This window comes from Mustela putorius, unplaced genomic scaffold (genome assembly GCF_011764305.1).
Source record: "Mustela putorius furo isolate JIRA1106 unplaced genomic scaffold, ASM1176430v1.1 tig00003901_pilon_pilon_pilon, whole genome shotgun sequence".
In the NCBI taxonomy this organism is placed as follows: Eukaryota; Metazoa; Chordata; class Mammalia; order Carnivora; family Mustelidae; genus Mustela; species Mustela putorius.
This window is the reverse complement of record NW_025422049.1, coordinates 8,015,056-8,042,065: the sequence shown is the minus strand read 5'-3', so window position 1 is coordinate 8,042,065 and position 27,010 is coordinate 8,015,056. Positions and strand designations below refer to the sequence as shown.

Genomic DNA, 27,010 nt, shown 5'->3' with positions numbered 1-27,010 from the left:
CCCATCTTGGACCCATTTTAACCTTCAATGTGCCGGTGACCTTGAACCCCACGCTGGGTGCTTTCCATTGAGCTCAGGCGGCCGGGCATGGCTTCCAGAGGAGGCAGGCGGCCGTCACACTGGGGGCATGACCTCTGACCGGCCACCCTGTGATGAAGCTGTTGAAGGAGAGCCACGGTCACGATGACAAACGTCACACGGCTCTGGTCCACACTTAGCTGCGCACGGGCCTCAGCCCACGGTGACGAAGACTCGCTCTGGGAAGGGAGAGGGGCAGGCGGTGTGGACAGGCCTGTGGAAGACGGGGCGACTGAGCCACGGCTAAGGCTCTGGGGCTGTGGGTCTGTCACCTGTCTGCTGTGCCTCTAGCCGGGCATCAGCCACTAAGCTTACCTCCTCAGCTGGATTCAGGCCTGGATCTGAAGGGCCCCAACCCGGCAGGTGGCGATCGGTCGGTCAGGCTCTGCCCCTGAGGCCCAATCCTTCACCTCCCGTTTCTGTGGCGCCTGCTGTGAAATTCAGCCTCATTATTACCCCCTGCTGCCAGCGAGTGAACCTGATGAAAACCCTGCAGCTAGGAGACTGTAGTGGTGCTTTGTAGCCTGCATTTCTCTTGACTTTTTGCAAGTGCTGTCAGCCAGAAGCATTTTCTTAGAGCAGCTCTGACGGAGGTGGTCTGGCCACTGACCCCTCCCACCCACCCGTGATGCACAGGTCACTTGCTCTTAGACTGAAATGCTGTGGGATGCCTGGGTGGCCCAGTCAGTTGACTCCAACTCTTGATTTCGGCTCAGATCCTGATCACAGGGACTTGGGAATGAGCCCCGCATCACACTCCCAACTCAGTGGGGAGTCTCCTGGAGATTTGCTCTCCCTCTCACTGCCCCCCACCCCCAAATAATATATCTTTGGGGGGAAAAGATTGAAGTGATGATTGGGAAACAACACCACTCATGTGGCTTTATTCACCATCTTTTTTTTTTTTAAGATTTTATTTATTTGTCAGAGAGAGCACAAGCAGAGGGAACAGCAGGCAGAGGGAGAGGCAGGCTCCCCACTGAGCAAGAAGCCCCTTGCCGGACTCGATCCCAGGACTCTGGGATCATGACTTGAGCCAAAGGCAGCCGCTTAACTGACTGAGCCATCCAGGCATCTATAGTCACTCTCGTTAATTGTCTATTTTTTTAATCAAGATTTTATTTATTTGACAGACAAGAGATCACAGGTAGGCAGAAAGGCAGGCAGAGAGAGGAAGGGAATCAGGCTCCCTGCTGAGCAGAGGGCCCGATGTGGGGCTCGATCCCAGGACCCTGGGATCATGACCTGAGCTGAAGGCAGAGGCTTTAACCCACTGAGCCACCCAGGCGCTCCCCCTTTTTTTTTTTAATTGTTTAAATACTGTATTCACATAGCTCTAACATCGAACAATATAAGGTATTGAGTGAAAAGCCTTGCTCTGATCCCTGGCCCAGCACCTCCCCATGGTCACGTCATCCTGAAGGGGCCCTTCATGGGTGCATAAACAAACACAAACACTTGTTCTTCTGTCTTCCATCAAGGTAATGTGACACAGTTTTTGTCACTTGTTTCAAAGAATGGTTCTTGTTTGGAACAATATCTACAAGGCTGCTGCAGTTATTTCTAGGGTCCAGTGAAATAGTTAATAGGAAAAGCCTTTGAAAAAGATTAGAGGAAAGTCATACACATTCAAAAGGGGGAGGAAGATGATGGCCCTGCCCTTTTGGAAGCATTTTTTAAAAAGATTTTATTTATTCATTTGAGAGAGAGAGAGAGAGAGCACAAGCAGGGGGGAGTGAGAAAGGGAAGAAGCAGACTCCTCACTGAGCAGGGAGCCTGATCAATCAATCAATCAGTGGAGCCCAGCTCAATCCCAGGACTTGGCGATCATGATCTGAGCCGAAAGCAAATGTCCAACCATCTGAGCCTCCCAGGCGCCCTTGGGAAGCAGTTTTAAGTGGACTATTTATGAAAAAACATTCTGGACTCAGCAATCCAGTTTCTGAGGACCCTTAGGCATTCAGTCCAAATTCTGATTCCCCAGATGAGGAAACACAGGTTCAGAGATGGGAAGCAATCACTTAGCGAGCTAGTGGCAGAAGTGGGACTAGACTCCTGGTGTTTTGACTCCCAACCCAGTGTACCTCCCCCCCCCAACCCAGTGTACTTTTAACTGTTCTCTGGGGTTCAGTAAACACTGTTGAGTAAATGCTACCCGCCAGGGGCGCCTGGGGAGCTTAGGTCAGAATCCTGGGGTCCTGGAGCCTACTTCTCCCTCTCCCCCTGCTTGTGTGCTCTCTCGATCTCAAATAAACAAACAAATCTTTAAAAAAAAAAAAGAAGAAGAAGAAGAAAAAGAAAAGGCTACACACCAGGCCCTGTGCCTCGAATTTGAGTGAGACCCAGCCTTGCCCTTCAGGAACTCACAGCAGGGGTGAAACAGGCATGACGAGATGGGGTGCGGAGTGCTAGGAACAGAAGTTTGCAGGAGGTGCGGGGAGCAAGACGGAGGGGCTGACTCAGTGGGGGCAGGGGCAATGGGGTGGAGGAGGCAGGGGAAAGGCTTAGGGTAAGCTCCCAGGTGATGCCCACACCAAGCCGAGTCTCGGAGGTTGGGTAGGATTTACTAACTCAACCACCGAGGGGGGACCCCGCACGCAGAAAAACGGCCCGGCTGGGGGCACAGCCTAGCACGGCTGTGCGGGAGAGACCTCCGAGCAGGGGTGGCGAACTAGAGCCAAGGGGGAGGCGGCAAGGAGGGGGGAAGAGTGACCGGAGAGGCCGGCAGGACCCAGAACCCGAAGGGTCTGGTCTATCACCCTCAGGGCGCGGGACTCGCTCCTCCGGCAGCAGCGAGCCTCCGCAGGGCAGGAAGGGGGCGTGCGACGGTGACAGGCACACCCCTGCCGCGCTGCTCCGAGGAGCACGGACCGGAAGCCAGGACTACGCAGTAGTCTAGCCACTTTTCATGGGGTGCTACTGCCACCTAGTGGGTAGAGGCTGGCAATGCTTCTAATGCCCTGGACCACCCCTTCTCTCCCCCTGACCCATGACAGTTTGTTTTCGGAAGGAAGAGGGGATGTATGATGCAGAGACTCAGGGTGCCACCTGGGGGCTGTGTGACCTTAGGCAAGTCGCTGCACTGCTCTGAGCCTCAGGTCTCCCGTCTCTCAAGTGAGGCAGGTATGTGCCTCAGAGACGGCAGGTATGGGCTCAGAGACGGCCAGGAAGTCATGTCCGGGAGGTGGTCTGTAACTACAGCCTCTGCTCATGGGAGGGACCATTGCTGACACTGCAAGCACCCCCTGAAGAGCCGTCCAGTCCACTCCTCGGTTCCCAGAGGGATGTCGGGGCACCCTCAGGCCCAGCGCATGACCAAGTGCAGCGGCCCGGGGTTCCCTCCTGGGATGAATGATCACAATCAAGGTATCCCCAGAGCACTGTGATCCAAGACAACAGACACCGATTGCTCTGAAGGTGTTTTCCCTGAGAGCAGAGAGCACAATCTAGCCGAATGCCGCTGTGAGAACCGAGTGCCCCCTTGCCCCTCCAGGCAGCTGCCACCTGCCCCCTTCTATGGGAAGGTGATGAGTGGACGGGATTGAAGCCGGCCACCTCAGCAGGAAGCTTCTGGATGAGGACAGGGAGTAGGGGCTGAGAGCTGGGCGTCACTTGCTTTTCAAGATTTCCTCTCACCCTGATAACTTTTGTGATAACTTTCGTGACCCGAGAAAAATTACTATACTTTTGTGGGCACAAGACACATGAAACAGAGTTTCTTCTTCCTAGGTATGTCAGTGTGGACTTTCAGGGTGTGCTCTTCCTTTCTTTTTTTAGTTTTGTTTATTAGAGAGAGAACCTGAGCAGGGCAGGGGGAGAGGGAGAAGCAGACTCCTTGCTGAGCAGGGAGCCCGATGCGGGGCTTGGGATCAGGACCTGAGCCGAAGGCAGACGCTTAACCGACTAAGCCACCCAGGTATCCCACTGGAACACATTTCATGCCGATTCTGTTGCCTTGTTTCTTGACAGATCTTCCTCAGGTCCAGAAACCGTGAAGAAACCAGTTATTACCTATGGGCCAGGTAATAAAGCTTACAAACAAGTAAGCAATTTCAGTGGTGATCCCAAAGAACTACAATCCCAAAGACAACAGGAAAAGGGAAAGACAGCGGAAACACTGAGCATTACGGCCCCAAGAAAACAAAAATCTTTCCCGTGTATTTAAGGGTTTCTTTAGTACCCCTTGCCCAGGCTGCTGCCTGTGCGCCACCTACACGTTGCTGGGAATATCTGTTTCATTCCACAGAAAATTTTCCTTCTGGGCCTAATACCCTTGGCTTCCGGAGGCCAGAAAACAGGGCGTCTCCCAGAAGCCCCCCTCTCCGCTCTTACCTGTAAGAGCCCCGTCTTGGGGGTGGGGTGGCTCAGGTCTCCTGGGCAACCCCGGAGTTTGCATCTGGGGCCTAGAAGTGCTTATGAGTGGGGACAAGGATCAGGGCAGCACTGGCAAAAGTCCAGCTGTCCGGGAACAGCTCTGCCACTGGGCTTTTGTTCTGAGTGACACAGTGTTCAACGAGGCACTTGCCCTGTGGCAGATGTGTGTGTTCAGGGATGGCTGGAACATTCTGAGAGGACTTCAGGACAGTATGACTTTCAGGAACCCGCCAACCTGGGACGGACCAGCATTGGACTCCGGGTCCTGGGCCTTTACTGCTGGAAGACAGGCCTCAGCCTGGGAGAGTCCCCGGGCTCCTGCCTCCTCAAGCCCCTTCCTGGGACAGCCTGGTGGCCTCTCAGACCTAGAGAGCCATCATACAGCTCTGCTTGCTTAGAGCCTGCCCGAACCTGACAGGCCTTGCTACCTTTGACTTGCTCATTCTCTCTTCGGGGGGCTTTCCTTAGCTTCCCAACCAGGCCAAGAGCGTGGCGGGAGGCTGGGGACCTTGTCCTTCCTGCACCCTCACTTGCCCACAGTGCCGGCCGCCCGTGCGCATCGCGGGGCCTTAAAAGCTCCGCGCGGGCTCTGCCTCACCTGACCGGACAGGGTCAGCGCTCAGCCCGGGCTCCAGGGAGGAGAACTGAGCGCCTTGCCACGGAGGGAGGAGGGCAGGGTGAGCAGATAGACCAGGTGGGCTGCAGGGGAGGGAGAGGGAGTAAAAATGACTGAGGGGACATGGAAAGCAAGAGTCCGATTCCAGGCCCAGGGTGTGGGCTCCCCCAGAGCGAGGTGCCTTCCCCTCTCCCCCCGGCAGCATGGCCAGCGAGGCCACCTCAGGAAGGCTGCATGCACACAGTGCAGCCTGTCCCTCCTGCTCTGCCCATTGGTCTCCATGGACGTGGATGTGGACGAGGAGTGGCGGCCTGGCCCGCCGCTGGCCCAGGAGCCTCTCTCAGCATGACCTGAAGGGCCCAGGCCTCGCTGTGGCAGCAGGCCAGGCTCCCTATTTCTGGGGCAAACAGAGGGGCATCACTGGACTACAAGCTGGTGTCCAAGTGGGGGCCTAGGCCCCGGGGGGCTCCGAGGAGGCAGGACGCCCTACGTGCAGAGAGGCTCATGGTGGACTGGGGGCGGGCAGCAAGGTGGGGACTTGGGTTTGGGGCTTCCTGGCCCGCTGCATCTACTTCCTCCCTGGAATGAGGGGCTGGGCCGGGCTCCTCCTCCACTGTCCCACCTGCTCCTCTCTTCTCCCCCCCACCCCGCCCCCATCCCGGGGCCACACTCACCTGCTGGGCGGGGGGAGCAAAAGCAGAAGGACCCGCCCTCAGCACCACCTGGCATCAGAGGCCGCTCCATCAGGAGGGCCCAGGGCCAGGATCCGTCACTTGGGGAAGAGGCTTGGCTCGGGGGTGGGAGGGGAAGGTCAAGTTCTGGCCACAGAGTTTAAGCTCCTCATTCAAAGAGGCACCTTCTAGCCCAGCTTCCCCCATGAACGCATCTTGCCTCCAAGGAGCTTCTTGTCACTTGCCTGCACGTCCTTCTCCTCTGGGCGATTCAGAATCCCGGTGCCAGGTCCTCGGCCCACACCCCTCACCCCTCACCAGTCACCCCACAGTTTCTTGGGAAAGGTCCTGCTGCCTCTGCCCACCAAAGCCTGACACAAAGGAAGCTGGAGCTTGGCCCTTTTGGAATGCAGCTGCTGCGGGGCCCAGCAGCTCCCACTTCCCCACTGTCCCCCAGGGAGTCCGGAAGGGCAGGCCTGCTGCGGCACTAGAAGGTTCGGAGCCGCTGGTCTGATGGGCTGTGTAGGAGGAGCACTGAGGCCGGTCGTCATCACTGAGAGTACTGGCAGCTCTGGAGCCTGAGCCCGCGTGCTCACCAGTGAGCGTGTCACACAAGTCCTCCTCCTGGCTTGGCACCTGGGCACCGGGCCTGCACAGCGACAGCTCAAGACACATGGGTCCCTCCTGCCTCCGGCATGTGCGCCTTGCTTTGTGGAAGCGGTGGACCCTTTCTGACCCCTCTACATTTTGATTCTGCCCGTGGTGGCTCGTCTCCACCACGCTGACCATGGGAACTAGTGTTCATTGCGCACTTCGGGTGTCTTTCCTTGTTCTGACAGCTCCCCACGGACCACCTCATTTTACCTTATCAGGGGTCTGAAGGGACAGTAAGGAAGATCCCCACGCTCAGAGACTCAGAGACGTGACACAACCTACCTAAAGTCACAAAGCCAGCCTGTGGCAGAGCTGGGATGTGAGCCCCTTGTGTGGGATCAGAGGCCGAGCTCCTGCGAGCCGCACCATTCCCTCCCACAATTCTCCCTTCCAGCCCCAGCCCCCAGGTCACTGAGCCATCGCACTAGCAGGCTCTGTGCGCAGGACCGTCTCCCAGGCACAGCTCAGCGTTCGTCCTGGGTGAGGAGGATACTTAGCAAGTCGCTCTCTTTCTTCCCTGGGATGGAGACTGTCACAGGGTGAACCAAGCACTCCGGACACAAAGCATGGTGGTCAAAAGCAGGGCTTGTGAGACGGAGGGATTTCACAGAAAATTAGTAAAATAAAACTGGGTCTTAACACAGGGCCAACAATTTTTTCCCAAGATTTTATTTATTTGACAGAGAGAGAGAGAGAAAGAGCACAGGCGCACAAGCAGGGGGAGCTGCAGAGGGAGGGGAGGGGGAGAGGGAGCGCAGGGAGCCTGAGGATGACAAGGACAACAACTACGATGACGATGACGATGACGAGGACACAGGGCTCGATCCCAGGGTCCCAGGAATATAACCTAAGCCCAAGGCAGACGCTTAACCAACTGAGCCATCCAGGCGCCCCAGGGCCCACAACTTTTCATTTTACCATTTAAAAGAACACTCTATAGTACTACTGCTATTAGTGATAATACTAGAAAAACGATCTGATCGGTATGAAGACCGCTTCTGATGCACCAGGCACTGTTCCCAGTCTTGACAGGAATCGCGGGATCCGGTCCTCCTGCGAACCCCTATTCCACGGCACTATGATCCCCACTTTGCAGACAAGGAAACTACGAAACATGCAGTAAACTGTTCCTGGGTCTAGGCTGGTAACCATTATGTTGGAAGCTCATCTGTGATCCACAAAAGACACCCCTGAAAACAATCAAGCACGCAGGGAGGTCCAAGCCTGGGAATGTGGGTCTCGAGAAGTAAGAAGTTCCGTCAGTGAGGCCAGCGGCCCTGGGTCTGACACCCTGGGTGTCTCGCTGTGTTTCCCTGTAATGCAAACACTACTGGCGGCCAGCAAGCTGCCAGGAGGAGACGGAGACCACACACACACACACACACACACATACACGGCGTTGCACACAGTGGCCCAGAGAACAGACCGCCATCACCCCCACCACATGCCGGGCCGGCCATCCCTGCTCCTCCGGCAAAAGCCCTTCGAGCTCCCCCGCCGGAGGAAGCTCCCCCGCCGGAGGAAGCTGGCCACGAGTGCCACAGGGCAGAGGTCACAAGGTTGCTGGGATGGACTGTCCCCGCCTTCACTGGCAGAAGCGGGTGGCCACTCAGGGCTTTGGCTCCCATTGGTGGAAATGGGTGTTGCCCGGGGAGCACATGTAAACATTCTGTCTGGCAGGCCTGGGCCCGAGCGGCCGGGAGTCTGGGGCTGACCTGGCCGGAACTGCTCCAAACAAGGATCTGCTCACTCAGGTACGGGGGTGGCGGGCTGGTGGGGGGTGGGGGGGTGCTGCAGAGAGGCCTCACACTGGTTCTCCGCAGCTGTCACCTGACCCCGGGCTCCACCACACACCTGGCCTTTCCCGCCCATCTGGCCTCTCTCCTTAGGAAGGGAGGGGAGACGAAGCATGAGGACAAGTCAGTCGGAGGGTCGCTTATGAAGGATTTGTGCCCTGGACATGCAAGGGCACGATGTGAGCCCCGCTCCCCTTTCTCCCTCCTGCCGGAATTCAGGGCTCCCTAGGGAAGGTCTTAAGGAGGTTCTTCCATTCCATGGATGAGAACCCCCCCACCTCCTCTGCCTGGTTTTGGAGGTCACATATTTGGCTTCTGTTCAATTCATCAAGAAGCAGTTTGCTGAAACCCGAGTCACTGAGTGACCGAGTCGCCACGTGCGCCATTCTTTAAAGGATCAAGCTGCTGTATGGTTAACTCACCGAAGCCTCCTAAATTTACCAGTTTACCAAAAAAACTCCACTGTTGTCTTTAACTACAAAGTTTATAGCAAATTGCTGTGGCCCAATTGGCCCAATTCTTAGGCTGGGGACAGCCAGTTCCCTAGGCTCGAGGGCCTTCGGACTCCCTCACTGGCCACCCGTCAGGCTCTCCTCGCTGTCTGGGACGGGCAGCCTGGGAAGACTCCGTCCTCCCCCAGTAGACGGCCTTGTCCACCCCCAGAGAGCAGCCACAGGAAACTGAGGCACATGCAAACCGAGCCACAGATGCTAATATGAAGACCCAAATGAACACAAGTCAGCATTTCCCAAGGCTTGAAAGGCTGTTCAGACCATCCCTGGACTGAGGGCCCCAAGAACTGGGCAGCCCTGGACAGCCCCCAGGCCACCCTGGAACCAACAATGAGAAAGGGGGCAGAGGGTGCCTCTCCTCGAAGAGGCTCACAGAAAGCGAGTGAGCACATTCTGGACTTCAGGAGGGCTTCGGACTCTGGAGTCCTGGGGGGAAGAGAGTGGGGTAGTTGAGTGCATCAGCCGCAGAGCCAGAGAGTCTGGCCGTGAGCCTGGCCTCCTCCTTTCATGTGGTGACAAGAGTCTCTCTGTGTCGCAGGGTCCCACCAGGAAACCTGGCACACTAAGAGCAGTGCAGGTAGAGAAGGGTTAAGCGAACGAACGGAGTGTTTACGAAGGTGTGGGCGGACAGGAGGGCAACAAAGGCAAGTGCAGCTCCCCTGGGGCTAGAACAGTCAGGCGGTTCTAGAACAGGGCTGAGGGGAGAGCAGAACTGCCCTTACGGGGCTGAGAAGTGAGACTCCCTGCCCTGGGACAAGCAGGATCCGCTCCAGCCATAGGGGACCCTGAAGGCGGACTGCTCCCCAGGGAACACATCACTTGCCCTCATTCTCCTCCCTCAGCCTGGTCTCCGCATTGTGCAGAACCTCCTGGAAGCCAGAGGGAAGCGGGGAGCCCACTGATGCAGTCCAGCCAGATCGGCCTTCCAGGACAGAGAGCAGGGGACACGGGAGGAGTGGGTCTGCAAAGGCAAATGGAAGGTGTCTAGTGCACGATTTCATGGAGTAGGGCTGAGTTCAATGAAACAAGGCACATTAAACACCCCAAAATTGGAAGTGGTAACTACAGAAGAATAATAAGCTCCTTTTGGAGAGAGACACCCACTTGGCTATTGCACCCCTCATGCAACTGGCCGCAGGGATGCATAGCTGTGCTAGAAGGAAGTGATTTCTCAAAGGTGAAGAGACTTAAGTAGTAGCCAGGAAAGAAAGAGAATCCAAGACTCAAGAGGAAAGGATCGAAAAAAGACAGAAAAGGGGGCAGAGTCTTAGCACTGTGACGAACCCTTGTCCACAGCCCGAAGAACGATTAAGTTTTACCATCTCCGCAGATGTTAAAAACATCTGGAAAATTTTAGTGATCATTTATGATAAACCTCTTACCAGAACCGGAGCAGAGTTTCCCGATGTGACACATCTGTCACCCTAAACCAGGAGCACACGTTATGATGGAACAGCAGAAGTCAGGAGGAACTGAACAGTTTTCTGCAAGTGTTCACCAAAGCAAGTACTTATGGAAGTATATTATCTCAGGAGAGGAGATGGTAAAAAATGATAGTTTCTGGCAGATGATATATAATTTGTACACCTGGAAAATCCAAGAGAAAAAAAACTGAAAACCCATCCCCATCCTATGCTGTATTGCCTCTAATGATTTTAATTCACATTATCCTTAAAAAAAAAAAGACTTATTTATTTATTTGAGAAAGAGAGCAAGCACGAGCAGGGGGAGGGGCAGAGGGAGAAGAAGAGCATCTCAAGCAGAATCTGCACTGAGCGCCGAGCCCAACACAGGGCTTGATCCCACCACCATGAGATCATGAACTGAGCCAAAATCAAGAGTCCAACGTTTAACTGACTGAGCTATCCAGGTGCCCCAGGGCACATAGCTCCAGGTCTCTGGGTGGCTCAGTGGGTTAAGTATCCGACTCCGTTTTGGCTCAGGTTGTAATCTCAGGGTCGTGGGATCGAGCCCTGAGCCCTGCGTTGGCTCGGTGCTCAGTGGGGAGTCCGTTTCTCTTTCTCTCTCCCTGTCCCTCTGCCCCTCCCCCTGCTCATGTTCTCTCTTTCTCAAATAAAATCTTGAAAAAAAAAAAAAAAGGGCTGGGCATGTGCTCTCAGTTGCTTAAGCAGGAATTGAGGTTCTATTAAAGACTCAGCTAGAAATCCATATTAGAACTCCAAAGAAGTTCGGACTCATTCTACTACACCTTGATTGAACTGTTCACGGTTCTAAGAATCTGAAAACCCTTGGTTTTCAGGAAAAACAGATCCCTGAAGCTAGGCACAAAGGATAAAAGGTAAAGCTTCACTCCCATCCCCACCCTTAAGCTTTTGTTGCCCCCTAGAGGCAACAACCATTTCCTACATCTTATCCTTCAAGCGGTGGTCTGAACTTAGACAAGTGCTGTACGTAGATGCATGCACACATGCGCAAGGGCTAACTTCTTGAGCTTCTTTTACCAGGGGAAAGACAATGGATGGGAGCAAAAATTTCAATATCCAGAAGATGGATGTGGATCAAAGTCCTACAAGCCAGGAGACAGACAAAGAAGAGGACAATGTCGATGTGAATGAACTAGCTCTAGAGATAGTGAAGAATGCCATCCGTGCTGCTGTTCAGAGTATGGAAGGTAGGGGCGCCTGGGTGGCTCAGTCGGTTAAACGTCTGCCTTTGGCTCAGGTCATGATCCCAGGATCCTGAGATCGAGCCCCGCATCGGGCTCCCTGCTTCAACGGGAAGCCTGCTTCTCCCTCTCCAACTCCCCCCCGCTTGTGTTCCCTCTCTCACTGTGTCTCTGTGAAATAAACTGGTAGCATCATTAAAAACAAATGAAAAAAACCTGACATTTAAAAAAGGAAACCCCACATTTAAATTAAAAAAAAAAAAAAAGACTGTGGAAGGTAGTCATCCTACTTGGAGGCCTGAAGGACGGTCCCATTAAACAATGCCACACCAGGGCGCCTGGGTGGCTCAGTGGGTTAAGCCGCTGCCCTCGGCTCAGGTCATGATCTCAGAGTCCTGGGATCAAGTCCCGCATCGGGCTCTCTGCTCAGCAGGGAGCCTGCTTCCCTCTCTCCCTCTGTCTATTTGTGATCTCTCTCTGTCAAATAAATAAATAAAATCTTTTAAAAAAATTAAAAAAAATTAAAAAAAATAAAAAACAATGCCACACCACCAGGCAACTGACAACTTCTCACCTCCTTTTCTTGCAGAAGCTGAAAAGCCCACCAAAAGCATCAAATGGATCACACACGGTGAATTCACAGCAGAAAGGGGCCGCAAACAGATCGAGGAGTTCGTCCTGGTAAGTTAGCGGACCGCTCCGGGTGGGTATACAAGGGCGAGGAACAATGAAAAGGAGCATCTGATGAAACGTTTCAGACCCAGAAACCCTAGATGATTTCAAAGGTGACTAAAAAGTAAACAATTGTCCCCCATCTGGGCTCCAAGATCAAAGTGGTATGGCTCGATGGTGAGAGGCACAGTCGTCTTTCTTTGTTTGTATCTTCCTAACCTTACATCTCCCTCGGCAAATCCGAGAGGCCCGGCTAAGCCATTTTCCCAGGCTGGCTTTCAAACCAGGAGTTTCCCGTCACCAACTTCAGAGATCTCGTATTAATGGAGGGGATGCCAATGGATCTTTCTGAGTTGGTTTTGGAACATCATGCCTGCACACCGTGATGTGCATGTCTGTGAATTCCTGTCTCTTTTCTGCCTCTGCCTGGCTCTGACCCATTTGTGTGGCTTATCTTGGAGCGGCTTACCCAGGTTGCCCTGCATACCTGGCGGGGTGGGTTCAACCATGACCTGAAATCCCTACTCGCTGTATCTCCTCAGTCCCTACTTGCCTGCTGTATTTCCTCAGAAGACAGTCAAGCCGGAACAGGTGGAGGCAAACTCCTCAACCCTCGAGAAACTTCCTGCGGTCTCTGCTTCTCAGGCCGGCCCGTCATGGCCTACAGCCCTGAGGGCAGTTCCCTAGGCCCGAGGAAGGCCCAGTGAGGTGGAAGCGAGGTGCATGGCGCAAAGTACTACTTACTCTTGGACCTTCTTGCTCTGGAGAACGTCCCCCTTTGGAGTCGGGCGAAAGCCTCTTCCTACTGCAGCCAGGGTTTGTGAGTCAGGCTGGAATAGGACACAGAACAAGCAGAAAAATTTCCCCCAACAATGCCACCCATTACTCTGAGTAAAAGGCAAAAGTCAGTCCTGACAATGGCCTACAGAGCTTGAAGTGATCCGAGTCCCCTCTTCCCTCCCAACCTAGCGCCCAGAATCATTGCCTACTACCTTCTCCCTTTTCACCTTTCTAACTGCAGTCACACCTGTCTCCTTCCTGTTCAAATGCCAGGCCTGCTCCCACCTCAGGGCCTTTGCACTGTCAGTGCTCCCTGCCTGGAACCCTCTCCCTTGGGATCTGTTCTCATGTTTCATACCTTACCTCTCTTGAGATCTTTGTTAAGATGCCGCCTGTTCACTCACTCTGAGAGTGACCTGAAGACTAGAAGAGCTCTTCCACAGCTAAGTGTTCTCATGTTTCATACCTTACCTCTCTTGAGATCTTTGTTAAGATGCCGCCTGTTCACTCACTCTGAGAGTGACCTGAAGACTAGAAGAGCTCTTCCACAGCTAAGGATATGAAGAAAAAGCCATGTTAAGAAGAGTAGCAGGGACAGAGACAAAGTCCGGAGCTAAAGCCCTGCACAGCAACCCACACATGGTGGGGCTATCACAGGCAGGCAGGCCCTCCCCGAGGAGTGGCAGGTCCAAGTCCCACCTCTGGTACCACCCACCCCCTGGAGACTGCACTGGGAAGATGAGCCCCCTAACACCTGGCCTTGAGAATCAGCAGGCCTTCATCCCAGGGACTCTGAAAATCAGGGGGGGGGGGCTGCTTGACCAGAGTATTATGGGAAACCAAGACGGCTCTTAAAGGGCACACACGCTACCATTCTCTCAGAGACCAAGCACAGAGGCAGTGGTTTGAAAGGTGCCTGGACTATTTGCGAAGGGGATTTATCAGTTCATTTTAGGGTTATGTGCCAAAGGGGCAGGGGTCTGTAGGAATGTCCTCTGGGAATAAAAGTGCTGGTGGATACCAGTTCTGACATTTCTCCATCTACCTTGCTAGTGCTCCTAACCCCACCCTGGCAGGTGCCCCTCTGAAGGAGCTCCTGGCCTGCCACAACAGACAGGCAGCCTCACCTGGGACCAGCATCTCCCCAAAGTCATTACCACCTTGCCACAGCTGGTGGGCAGCCTTGGCCAAGACCAGTGTCCCTCCAAAGAAACTTATGCTCCAGGTGGAGTGGAGGGGTACAGCCCTACCTACCAGCACGCCCACAATAGCCACCAGCAGGCACTGCAGCCAGCAGGGCCAAGGGCCAGCCCTGTTCACCAGCACCCCCACAGGAATCATAGCAGAGTCAAAATAGGACAGTGCATTGTGGACAGTGCAGTGGGCTGTAGCCCACATGTGGGACACCCCCAGAGTGCCTGGTTCTGGTGATGAGGGCTGATGGTACTACTGGGCCCCACGGAACACCTTCTACATAAGGCTGCTACTTTCAAGACCAGGAGTCAGAGCTGATGTACCTAATACATAGAAACAAACACAGAAAGTCAGACAAAATGAGGAGACAGAGGAACAAGAATAAGACAAAATCACAGAAAAAGGCTAAAGATGTTGATAAGCAATTTACCTGACAAAGAGTTCAAAGGAATGGTCATAAAGATGCTCACACAAGAGTACAAGAGTTGGGAGATGAATGGATGAACTTGGTGAGAACTTTAACAAAGAGATAGAGAATATTTTGACTTTTATTTTTTGAGAGACAGAGAAAGCTCAAATGGGGCTGGGGCAGAGGGAGAGGGTGGCAGAATCCCAAGCAGGTTCCTCACTTGATGTGGAGCCTAAGGCAGGGCTCGATCTCACGACCCCGAGATCATGACCTGAGCTGAAATCAAGAGTTGGACACTTAACTGACTGGGCCACCCAGGTGCCCAAGAAGATGGAATTCTTAAGAAATGGGAATAGGATAAAGTGCCACTGGGACAACACCAAGCATATGAACATCTGCATTATTAGGGTCCCAGAAAGAGAGAGAGAAAGGGGCAGAAAACATTTCTAAAAACGCAATAGCTGAAAACTTCCCTAACATGGAGATAGAAACAGACATCTGGGTCCAGCGAGCCCAGAGAGCCCCAAATAAGAGGACCCAAGGAGGTCCATGCCAAGACACATAATAATTAAAATGGCAAAAATTAAAGATAAAGAATCTTAAAAGCCGGGCGCCTGGGTGGCTCAGTGGTTAAGCCGCTGCCTTCGGCTCAGGTCATGATCTCAGGGTCCTGGGATCGAGTCCCGCATCGGGCTCTCTGCTCAGCGGGGAGCCTGCTTCCTCCTCTCTCTCTCTCTCTGCCTGCCTCTCTGCCTACTTGTGATTTCTCTCTGTCAAATAAATAAATAAAATCTTTAAAAAAAAAAAAAAAAAAAAAAAAAAAAAGAATCTTAAAAGCCGCAAGGGAATACAAATAGTTATGTATCCGAGAACCCTCATAAGGTGATCAGCTGATTTTTCAGAGTTCGCAGGCCCAAAGGGAGTAGTGCACTATATTCGAAGTACTGGAAAGAAAACCTACAACCAAGAATACTCTACCCAGCAAGGTTAGCAATCAGAATTGAAGGAGAGATGAGTTCTCAAACAAAAGTTAAAGGAGTTCATCACCACTACACCAGCATTCCAAAAAATGTTAAAGGGACTTGTTTAAGTAGAAAAGGCCATGATTAGAAGACAATTACAAAAGAAAAAATCTCACTGGTAAGAGTCAACATATAGTAAAGGTAGTGGATCAATCCCTTAGAAAGCTAGTGTGAAGGTTAAAAGATAAGAGTAGTGTCTCAATTATAGCTACAATAATTACTTATGAGGTACACAAGATAAAAAGATGTAAAATATGATGTCAACTACATGAAATGGGAAGGGAGTAAAAACGTAGCACTTTAAAATGTGTTCAAAATTAAGTGACCATCAACTTGAAATGCATGGCTCTATACAGTGTGTTATATGTGAACCTTCTGGTAACCACATCCCCAAAATCTAGAATGGACACACAAAAGACACAGAATCCGAACATAACAGTAAAGAAAGTCACCAAGTCACAAAGGAAGAAAGGAACAGGGAAGAACTACAAAAGCAACCAGAAGACAATGAACACATTAATCAGAAGTACATGCCCAGCAGTGATTACTTTAAATGCAAAGAGACTACATGCTCCAATCGTACGACACAGGGTGACTGAATGGATTTAAAAAAACAAAACCCAGGGGCACCTGGGTGACTCAGTGGGTTAAAGCCTCTGCCTTCGGCTCATGTTGTGATCCCAGGGTCCTGGGATTGAGCCCCACGTCGGCCTCTCTGCTCAGCAGGGAGCCTGCTTCCACCTCTCTCTCTCTGCCTGCCTCTCTGCCTACTTGTGATCTCTGCCTGTGAAATAAATAAATAAAATCTTAAAAACAAAAACAAAAACAAAACCCACCTATAGCTATCTACAGGAGACTCAGTTCAGACCTCGAGATAAATACAGACTGAAAGTGAAGGGATGGGAAAAGATATTCCAAGTAAATAGGAGAAAAAAAAATGAAAACAGGGATAGCCACACTTATACCAGACAAAATAGACTTTAAAACAAAACCTGTAACCAGAGGCAAAGGGCATTACATAACGATAAAGGGGTCAATCCAACAAGAAGATATAAGACTTGTAAATGTCTATGCACAGGAGCACCTAAATATATAAAGAAAATACTGACAAATATAAAGGGAGAAATTGACAGTAGTTCAGTAATGGTAGGGGACTTTAACACCCCACTAATATCAACAGATCATCCAGGCAGAAAATTAGTAAGGAAAGTGACTTTGAATGACACATTAGACCAGATGGACTTAACATATATCCAGAACATTCCATCCCAAACCAGCAGAATACACATTCTTTTCAGGTACACATGGGACATTCTCCAGGATGGATCTTGTGTTAGGCCAGAAAACAAGTCTCAAACTTAAGAAGACTGAAATCATATCAAGCATCCTTTCTTAGCACAATGGCATGAACGTAGAAACCAATTACAGGGCGCCTGGGTGGCTCAGTGGGTTAAGCCTCTGCCTTTGGCTCAGGTCATGATCCCAGGGTCCTGAGATCGAGCCTCGCATCAGGCTCTCTGCTCAGCGGGGAGCCTGCTTCCTCCTCTCTCTCTGCCTGCCTCTCTGCCTACTTGTGATCTCTGTCTGTCAAATAAATAAATAAACTCTTCAAAAAAAAAAAACTTAAAAAAAAAGAAACCAATTACAGAAAAAAACTGCAGAAACACTACAAACTATAAACACCTGGAGGCTAAGAATGATACTAAGCAATCAATGGCTGAACCAAGAGGTCAAAGAGGAAGTAAAAAAAAAAATACCTCGAGACAAATGAAAATGGCAACAACAGAGTACAAAATCCAAGCGATGTAGCCAAAGAAGTTTTATAGGGAATTTTAAAAAAAGATTTATTTATTTAGGGGCACCTGGGTGGCTCACTCTGCCTTTGCTCAGGTCATGATCCCTGAGACCCAGGATGGAGCCCTGCATCAGGCTCCCTGCTCAGCAGGGAGTCTGCTTCCCCCTGTGCCTGTCCCCCCACTTGGGCGTGTTCTCTCTCTCTCTCTCAAATAAATAAAATCTTTTTTTTTTTAAGATTTTATTTACTTATTTATCTGAGAGAGAGAGAGAGAGAGAGATATCACAAGCAGGCAGAAAGGCAGGGAGAGAGAGAGGGGAGAAGCAGGCTCCCTGCCGAGCAGAGAGCCCGATGCGGGGCTCAATCCCAGGACCCAGAGATCACGACCTGAGCTGAAGGCAGCGACTTAACCCACTGAGCCACCCAGGCGCCCCTCAAATAAATAAAATCTTAAAAAAAGATTTACTTTATTTGTTTGAGGGGGTAAGGGGCTGAGGGAGAAGGAGAAAAAAACTTAAGCAGACTTCGCGCTACGGGAAGTTTATAGCACCACAGGCCCAACTGAAGAAATCTGCAAATCTCAATCTAATCTAATCTTGCACCCAAAGGAAGTAGAAAAAGAACAAAGCCCAAAATTAGTAGAAGGAAGGAAATAATAAGTATCAGAGAGAAGATAAATAAAAGAGAAACCTAAAACATTAGAAAAGATCAATGAAACTAACAACTGGTTCTTAAGATAAAACTGGAAAATCTTTAGCAAGACTCATGATGAAAAAAAGAGAGAGGACTCGAATGAAAAAAATCAGGAATGAAAGATATCATAACTGACACCACAGAAATACAAATGATTGTAAGAGACTAGACTAGTCTGAGAAATTATTCGTTGCAAACAAATTAAACAACCTAGAAGAAATAGATAAATTCCTAGAAACAATCTTCTAAGACTGGAATCAAGAAGAAATGGAAAATCTGAACAAAATGTTAATAATGAAATTGAATCAGTACTCAAAAACACAAGACGTCTGGGACCAGATGGCTTCACAAGTGAATTTCACCAAACATCCATTTTTAAAAAGATTTTATTTATTTATTTGAGAGAGAGAGAGAGCATGAAGGGGGAGGCAGAGGGAGAGGCAGGAGCAGACACTCTGGTGAGCAAGGAGCCGATGCAGGGCTCTATCCCAGAACCTTGGGACCCTGACCTGAGCTAAAGGCAGACGCTTAACCAACTGAGCCCCTCACCAAACATTTAAAAAGGAGCTGAGGGACGCCTGGGTGGCTCAGTTGGTTAAGCAGCTGCCTTCGGCTCAGGTCATGATCCCAGTGTCCTGGGATCGAGTCCCACATCGGGCTCCTTGCTCTGCAGGGAGCCTGCTTCTCCCTCTGACTCTGCCTTCCACTCTGTCTGCCTGTGCTCGCTCTCGCTTGCTCTCTCTCTGACAAATAAATAAATAAAATCTTTAAAAAAAAATAAAAAGGAGCTGATACTTATACTTCTCCAACTATTCTAAAAAATTAAAGAGGAAAGGCTGCTTTCCAATCACTCAATGAGATCATTATTACCCTGATACCAAAACCAGACAGACAGACAAAAAGAAAATTCCAGATCAATATTCCTGAGAACATAGATGCAAACATCCTCAATGACATATTAACAAACTGAATTCAACAATACATTAAAAGTATCATATAAACCAAGATCAAGTGGGATTTATTCCAGGGATGCGAGGATGATTTAATATTTACAAATTAATCAATGTGATATACCATGTTAACAAAATAAAGGATAAAAACAATATGATCATCTCAATAAATACAGAGTAAGCACCTGACACAACTCAACATCCAAATATGATTAAAAAAACTCTCAATGAAGTGGGCACTGAGGAAACATACCTCAACATGAGAGAGGCCAGATATGACAAATTCAGGGCTCAAGAGTGAAAGGCTGATGGGGTGTCTAGGTGGCTCAGTGGGTTGGGCCTCTGCCTTCGGCTCAAGTCATGATCCCAGGGTCCTGGGATCAAGCCCCACGTTGGGCTCTCTGCTCAGTGGGGAGCCTGCTTCCTCCTCGCTCTCTGCCTGCCTCTCTGCCTGCTGTTGATCTCTGTCTGTCAAATAAATAAATAATTTTTTAAAAAGTGAAAGGCTGAAAGCATTCCCTCTGAGATCAGGAACAAGACTAGAATGCCCACTCTTGCCCCTTTTATTCAACATAGAGTGCACGCCTAGCTGTAGCAATGAAACAAGAAAAGGAGATAAAAGGCATCCAAATTGATAAAGAAGAAGCAAAACTACCACTGTTTGCAGACATTATGATACTATATATAGAAAACCCTAAAGACTCAACCAAAATAGTATTAGAACTAATAAATGAATTCGAGGGGTGCCTGGGTGGCTCAGTCATTAAGCGTCTGCCTTTGGCTCAGGTCATGATTTTAGGGTCCTGGGATGGAGTCCTGCATCGGGCTCCTTGCTCAGCAGGAAGCCTGCTTCTCCCTCTCCCACTCCCCCAGCTTGTGTTCCCTCTCTCTCTGGGTCTCTCTCTGTCAAACAAAAACAAAATCTGTAAGAAATGAATTCAGTGAAGTTGCAGGATATAAAATTAACATGCGGAAACCTGTTGTTGCATTTCTATATGCTAATAATTATCAGAAAGAGCCACTGAGAAAACAATCCCCTACACAATTGCATCAAAAAGAATAAAATACCTAGGAATAAATTTAACCAAGGAGTTGAAAGATGTGTATTCTGAAAACTGTAGGACAGTGATGACAGAAATTGAAGATGACAAATAAATGCTCATGGAATGGAAGAATTAGTATTTTTTTTAACTTATTTATTGGACAGAGAGAGAGATCACAAGTAGGCAGAGAGGCAGGCAGAGAGAGAGGAGGAAGCAGGCTCCCCGCTGAGCCAAGAGCCCGATGCGGGACTCGATCCCAGGACCCTGGGATCATGACCTGAGCCGAAGGCAGAGGCTCAACCCACTGAGCCACCCAGGCGCCTCAAGAATTAGTATTATTAAAATGCCCGTACTACCCAAAGCAATCTGCAGAATTCAATACCATCCCAATAAAAATACCACTGGCATTTTTTTCATTTTAGAACAAATAATCCTAAAATCTACATGGAACAACGTAAGACCCTGATTAATCAAATCTTTTTTTTTAATTTTTTTAAAATTTATTTATTTGTCAGAGACGGAGAGAGAGTGAGCGAGCACAGGCAGAGGCAGAGGGAGAAGCAGGCTCCCTGCCGAGCAAGGAGCCCGATGCGGGACTTGATCCCTGCATCGGGCTCTCTGCTCAGCAGGGAACCTGCTTCCTCCTCTCTCTCTGCCTGCTTCTCTGCCTACTTGTGATCTCTGTCAAATAAATAAATAAAATCTTAAAAAAAAAAAAAAAGAAAACAAACCAAAAAAAGAAAAACAATATGGAGGTTCCTCAGAAAATTTTATATAGAAATATTATATGATCCTGCAATTCCACTACTGTGTATTTTTCCAAAAACAAAAACACGAACTCGAAAAGATATACGCTCTCCATGTTCATTACAGCATTATTTGCTTTACGTCAAGATGTGGAAGCAACTTGAGTGTCCATCAGTAGATGAATGGATAATAAAGATGTGATATATATAAAATAGAATAGTATTCAGCCATGAAAAAGAATGAAGTCTTGCCCATGGATGGACCCAGAGGGTATTATACTAAAAAGTAAGTTAAAGAAAGACAAATAATATATGATTTCACTTACAAGTGGAATCTAAAAAACCAAACAAATAAACCACCAAAATGAAACAGAAACAGACTCAAATATAGAGAAAAATTGGTGTTACCAGAGGGGAGAGAGGGGTATGATTTGGGTGGAACAAGTGAAGGGGATTAAGAAGTGCGAGGTTCCAGTTATAAAATGAACTAGTGGGGCGCCTGGGTGGCCCAGTGGGTTAAAGCCTCTGCCTTCGGCTCAGGTCATGATCCCAGGGTCCTGGGATCGAGCTCCGCATTGGGTTCTCTGCTCAGCAGTGAGCCTGCTTCCTCCTCTCTCTCTGCCTGCCTCTCTGCCTACTTGTGATCTCTCTCTGTCAAATAAATAAATAAAATCTTAAAAAAATAAAAAATAAAAAAAAATAAAATGAACTAGTCACAGGGCACTCTTGGCTCAGTTGGTGGAGCAATGTGACTCTTGATCTCGGGGTTGCAAGTTCAAGGCCCACACTGGGCACAGAGATTACTTCAAATCTTTAAAAATAAATAAAAAAAAAAATAGTCATGGCGATGGGGCACCTGGGTGGCTCAGTTGGTTAAGTGTCTGCCTTTGGCTCGGGTCATAATCCCAGGGTCCTGGGATGGAGCCCCGCGTCGGGCTCCCTGCTCGGCAAGGAGCCTGCTTCTCTGTCTCCCTATCCCTGTTGTTCCCCTACTTGTGCTCTCTCTCTCTCCATCAAATACATAAATAGAAGCCTTAAAAAAATACTCATGGGGATGAAAAGCACAACAGAGAAAGTAGTCATTAGAGTGTCATAATTTTGTATGGTGACAGACCTAACGTGATCATTTCATAACGTACATCAATATTAAATCACTACGCTGTACACCTGAAACTAACAGAACACTGTATGTCAACTATAGCTCAACTGAAAAAAGATTCCACCTGCTCACTGAGGCCTTTCCTGGTCACCTCATCTAAAAGTGCAACCCGTTCTCCTGCCCTGATTTACTTTTTCCCTTAGCATTCAGCTCTACCTAAGATACTAGATTTTACTTACTTACCCTTTGTCTTTCTTCCACCTACAGATTATATAGACCATAAGGGCAGAAGCTTTTATCCAATTCTCTGTCCCCAGCTCCTAAAAGGTCACATACACAGAGATGCTCTAAAATATGTGTTGAATACATGAACAGATTTGTTCTTTCCATACCATTATTTGTTCACAGATGAAGAGCTTACCTACTGCGTAGGACCATTACGAGGATAAGATGATTAGAAAGTAGAAAGTTACCTGAAAAGTTAAAAGCTCTATAAAGCTACTGACAGAAAATTGAGCCCTGGAAGCGATGTCTCTCCTCCGGGGGTCAGACATCGCTGACGGAGAGCTTTCTCAAGCTTATTGCAGATTTCCCAGAATTCACCGTACACCAGGGGATCGCAAATGAGTAGTTACCATTTCCTGAGCATCACTGTGTGTCGAGTACTAAGTACTTCACATGCATGATCTCATCTAATCCCCACAACGGACCTGCGTGTAGGTACATGAGTGTACCCATTTTACAAATTAGAAACCCTGAGGTTCAGAGAGGTTGGACAATTTGTCCAAAGTCTTAAAGACTGTATTTCTTTATTTCAGAAAGAGAGAGTGTGCACGAGCGAGGGGAGGGGCAGGAGGAGAGGGAGAGGTAGAGAATCTCAAGCAAACTCTGCCCTGAGCATGGAGCTCATGATGGGGCTTGATCCCATGACCCTGGGGATCATGGCCTGAGCCAAAACTCAGTCAGACCCTTAATCGACGGAGCCACCTAGGCGCCCTGGTCCTAAGTCTTTCTGATCAAGCAGCAAAATAAAGTTTTGATCACAGGTCTGATATACTTTGGCCACCGTAGTAGGAAAACTCTTTCTTTTTTTCTTCAAAGTAGGAAAAGTTCTTTTTTTCTTCAAAGATTTTATTTATTTGAGCATGTAAGAAAGTGAGAGAGCATGAGTGGGGGGAGGGGCAGAGGGAGAAGCAGACTCCCCCCTGAGCACTCAGGGAGCCCGATGTGGGACTCGAGGCTCTATCCTGGGACCCTGGAATCATGACCGGAGCTGAAGGCAGACACTTAACTTACTGAGCCACCCAGGTGCCCCTGCAAAGTTTCTGATGACAAAAATAATGCAGAGTTTTACTATCAGTGAAAAATGCAAATTCACAAGATTCTGAGGTATTACGATGTGAATAGGAATGATGAAAGCTGGTGTCCAAAGGCTCGTGTGTTTTGGGGAGGGAATAGGTACAATTACGTGTTGCCAATGGGCACAATTAGTTTATTCTCTCAAGGAACACAATCTGGCAACAGGAATATACAAATAAGTTCTTTATATGAGAAAAGTTGGAAAATCCCCAATGCCTACCACCAAGTTAAAATAATTTTTATAGTAAAATAAGACATTATAAAAAAAAAATTCCCCAGTGAGCAAAATGACACAAGGTAGAAAATGAAAGCTCCCCTTTGACCCCCACAATACCCAGTTCTACTCCCTTGAGCGTCACTTACCATTGATAAGAGTTTTGGGCATGTACTTCCAGGTGCCTGTTGATTTTGAGTGTCCAATAATATGTAATTGGCTAAGCCATCCATGGGAGAGTAGCACAATGAGAAATTGTTTCCTGGAAGCGAGTATATGAAGCAATGTTATGTAAAAATGACAAAATACAAGATTAACACACACTCACTGGAGCTACGTGAGAATCAGCTGCCTGAACAGTGATAAAAACGGGGACCCCTCCGATGGTACAAGGTCTTTGGTGGTGTAACAGATTAAACATTAGGGCTGAAGAAATATATTCACACAGGAAGGCTGGAAAGAAAGGCATGCTCCAGTGGGTCGCCAAGGGTTAACCAGCGAGCTCCTTCACTAATAGGCATGACAATCTGTGTAAAATACAATCCTGATCTCCAGGAATCTAGAGTCTGGGGCTCCTGTCTGGGTGACTGAAACAATCAACTTAAGTTTGAAAGAAAGTAAACTGAGGGAAAACGCCAACCTGTTTTTGTTTTTTTGTTTTTTTAAGAGGGCCTGAAATCTTTTAGCCATCTCCCTCTGACTGGCCCTCCGCACATCACTGAAACTGTTAGACCATCCTACTTCCTTCCTTCTGTGGCCCTTCAACTCAATTCAGGGTTTTTTGTTTTTTGCTTTTCTGTGGAAGCTTCCTGTGCCCCCCAACCCAAGGGGCTTCAGTCGAATTGAACTTAGGGTGCTGGAGCTGTACTGTGACTTCTCCAGGCCCTAAGCGCTAGTGAGATTTGTGCTTTTGAGAGAAAAACTTCTCCAAGGGGGTCAAATAGGGATCCGAGGGGTCTGGAGGATCTTAGCGCCTGCCTCATTCCTTTCCTAAACTTACTTTGTATACCACCGATGGCTGCACTGGAGTGAGTTGGATTTTCAGAAACAGCTTGTGAAATCGGCCCCATTACTTTCCAGTCACACCTTTAGGGCTCCCAAGGAGTGAGCAGAACACAGGTTCCGATCACATTCGCATTACTCTCCAGTTAACCACGCTTGTCTCCCGAGTTAAGGGCCCAGAGGGAGGTCGCATGTGCACGTGTGTGTGGCGTGCCTGGGGCGTGCGTGGGGCGTGCCTGCGCCCCTACGCATCTGAGCGTGGCCTCTGTGTTCCAAAGCCCGATCTCCAGGGATGTTGCATTCGTCACTCATGCGGGCTCCGCCTTTGCTCTCCTCCACTTGTGGAGATAATTGGGAGTTGACTCTAGTTTGAATCCCAATCCGAAAGGGTAGAAATGGATGCCCGAAGCCAGGCTGTAACCCCTCCTGTTGTGTGTTGCCTTTACCTAGAGGACTCGAATGGGAAGTTTGCTTTTCTCCATGTGCTCTTTCTCTTTTATATGAAACAGACGTGGGAGTATCAGGACCGCTGGGTGCACTACACACAGTTTATAGAGCGGGAAGACCGGATTCACAGCTACCACTACATCTACTGTGTACGCTGGAGCATCCCAACCGCTAAGAGACCCATGCCGCCAGTCACTGCCTCTGCCTTCTTCACCATCAAGATCACCAAAAACAAACCTCCAGTAAGCTCTTCCTTTTCTCCCCCTTTCACTTAGATGAGACCTCAATGAAAATGGAGACGTCGCTTATCAAGGTCATCGATGACCCCTTCTTTGTAAAACTCAAGTCCTATTTCTGTCCTCATCTTGCTTGGCCAATCTACAGCACTCACCAGAGCTGCTCACTCCTAGCTTCATGAAATGTTCCATTTGGCTGCTAGAACCACACACTATTTGGGTTTTTCTTCTGCCTCACTGCCCATTCCTTCTCAGTCTCTACTGGTCTTGAACCTGTCCTCCATACTCTTCTCCTTGGTGGTCTTACTGCCTCCTGGCTTTAAATGCCACCTCTAGCTTATGCTTTCCACATCTGACCTCCAGCCCAGACCTCTGCCACTCGGATGTTTAATAAACATCTCACTTAAACTGAACTTCCAATTTACCCTTCCCAACCTGATCTGCCCGCAGACCTCTCATTTCCATTTGTGGCCCAAATCCTTGGCATCACCCCTGACTCCTGTCCCTCATATCCAACACATTAGGAAATCCTATTGGCCCTATCTTCAAAAATAGGTCCTGAATCCAGCAACTTCTTACCATTCCACTTCTACCACCTTGGTACGAGACACCATCATCTCTTACCAAGACTGTTCCAATGGCCTCTTAATTGGTTTCCCTGCTTCCACCCTCGCCCTCGTCGTGTAGCTTTCCAAAACAGCAAACGCCTGCCAGAATGAGCCCGATAAAATGAAATTATGTCACTCCTTTGTTTAAAATGTTCCCATGTCTTTCTCTAACTCCGAAGTGCATGCATGTTAGCTGATCTTGTTGAAAGGAAGATTCTGACTTGGCAGATCTGGGGTGGGGCCCGAGACTCTGCATTGCTAAGAAGCTCCCTGGTGGTGCTGCTGCTGTGGGCCCGGAGTACACTGAGCAATGAGGGCCTCTACCGGGCCTTGCGAGGCCTGGTCCCTTGTTATTGCTCCTCCCTCTTCTCCCTCCCTCCCTCCCTCTCCTCCAGCTGCTGTGATCTCACGGCTCTTTAATAACCCAGATAGAGACCCACCTCAGGGCCTCTGCACCTGCTGTTCCTGCTGACCTTCTTTCCTAGGGACACTCTTACGTCCTACGTCACACCTTCTTCCCTAGATAGAGACCCACCTCTAGATAGAGACCCACCTCTATCTTCCCTAGATAGAGACCCATCTCAGGGCCTCTGCACCTGCTGTTCCTGCTGACCTTCTTCCCTAGGGACGCTCTTACGTCCTACGTCACACTTTCTATCCCTTCCTCCATGCTTTCACTTTTTCTCCCTAACACTTTTGACCTTCTGATGGTCTACGTGATTGTCTGTTCCACCTACTAGAAGGTAAGCTCCGCAAACGCACGAGTTTTTGTTTTGCGCTTTGCGGTAAAACAAGGCCTGGCAAGTAACAGGCACTCGAATACTTGAAGGAATGACTGCGTGTAGCTGCCAGGGAGACCATGAATATGAGACAGGCTGATAGCTGGTGTGAAAGGAGTCCAAAGAACATCCACGAATCCAGGGTTAGGGTCAGCAGAGAAGCGGGTCTGGTTCCAAGCATGATGCCTGGAATACAGCCGACGTGAACACGTTATTCCCCGCCCTGCCATCTATCCTTTCACAGAAGTTATCTGGGGCTCTGTCTGCCTCCATGAGCTCTCGCCGCTCCTGGTCACCTATCCTGCCATCAGCTGTCTTGCTCACTGGCAAGGTTGGAGACCGGGAAGTAAGGCTGCTGGAGGAAAGCAAGACTGTGACCAGAGCCTGTATACTCAGGGCTTAGGAGAAGGGCTCTGGCTCGAAATTCCAAGTAGAATTTTGGAAGGGAGTATGGGAGGGGCACACAGAGACGGTATTATAACCTTCACTGCTGCTCTAAAAATGTTTTCAAACCTTGCTTATCTGTATTATTTCATTCTTATGGGCCGAGAGGTAAATACTGTCAACTGAGCAGAGTGGAACATATCGAGAACATATTTGCGAGGAGCACAAGTCTTTCCTGACTTGTTTCCAAT

At 49.3% G+C, this 27,010-nt stretch overlaps 1 protein-coding gene across 1 annotated transcript in view; it reads left to right on the top strand.

Annotated features, from left to right (window-relative positions):
• The first annotated feature begins 7,842 nt into the window (after positions 1-7,842).
• AKAP14 (A-kinase anchoring protein 14) overlaps positions 7,843-27,010 on the top strand; it is a 20,201-nt gene continuing 1,033 nt past the window's right edge. Inside the window, exons 1-4 of the mRNA XM_004762072.3 lie at positions 7,843-8,147; positions 11,167-11,333; positions 11,917-12,008; positions 24,815-24,994. Coding sequence (XP_004762129.1) covers positions 11,177-11,333; positions 11,917-12,008; positions 24,815-24,994 — 429 coding nt within the window. The 5' untranslated portion in view covers positions 7,843-8,147; positions 11,167-11,176. The remainder of the gene's footprint in view (positions 8,148-11,166; positions 11,334-11,916; positions 12,009-24,814; positions 24,995-27,010) is intronic.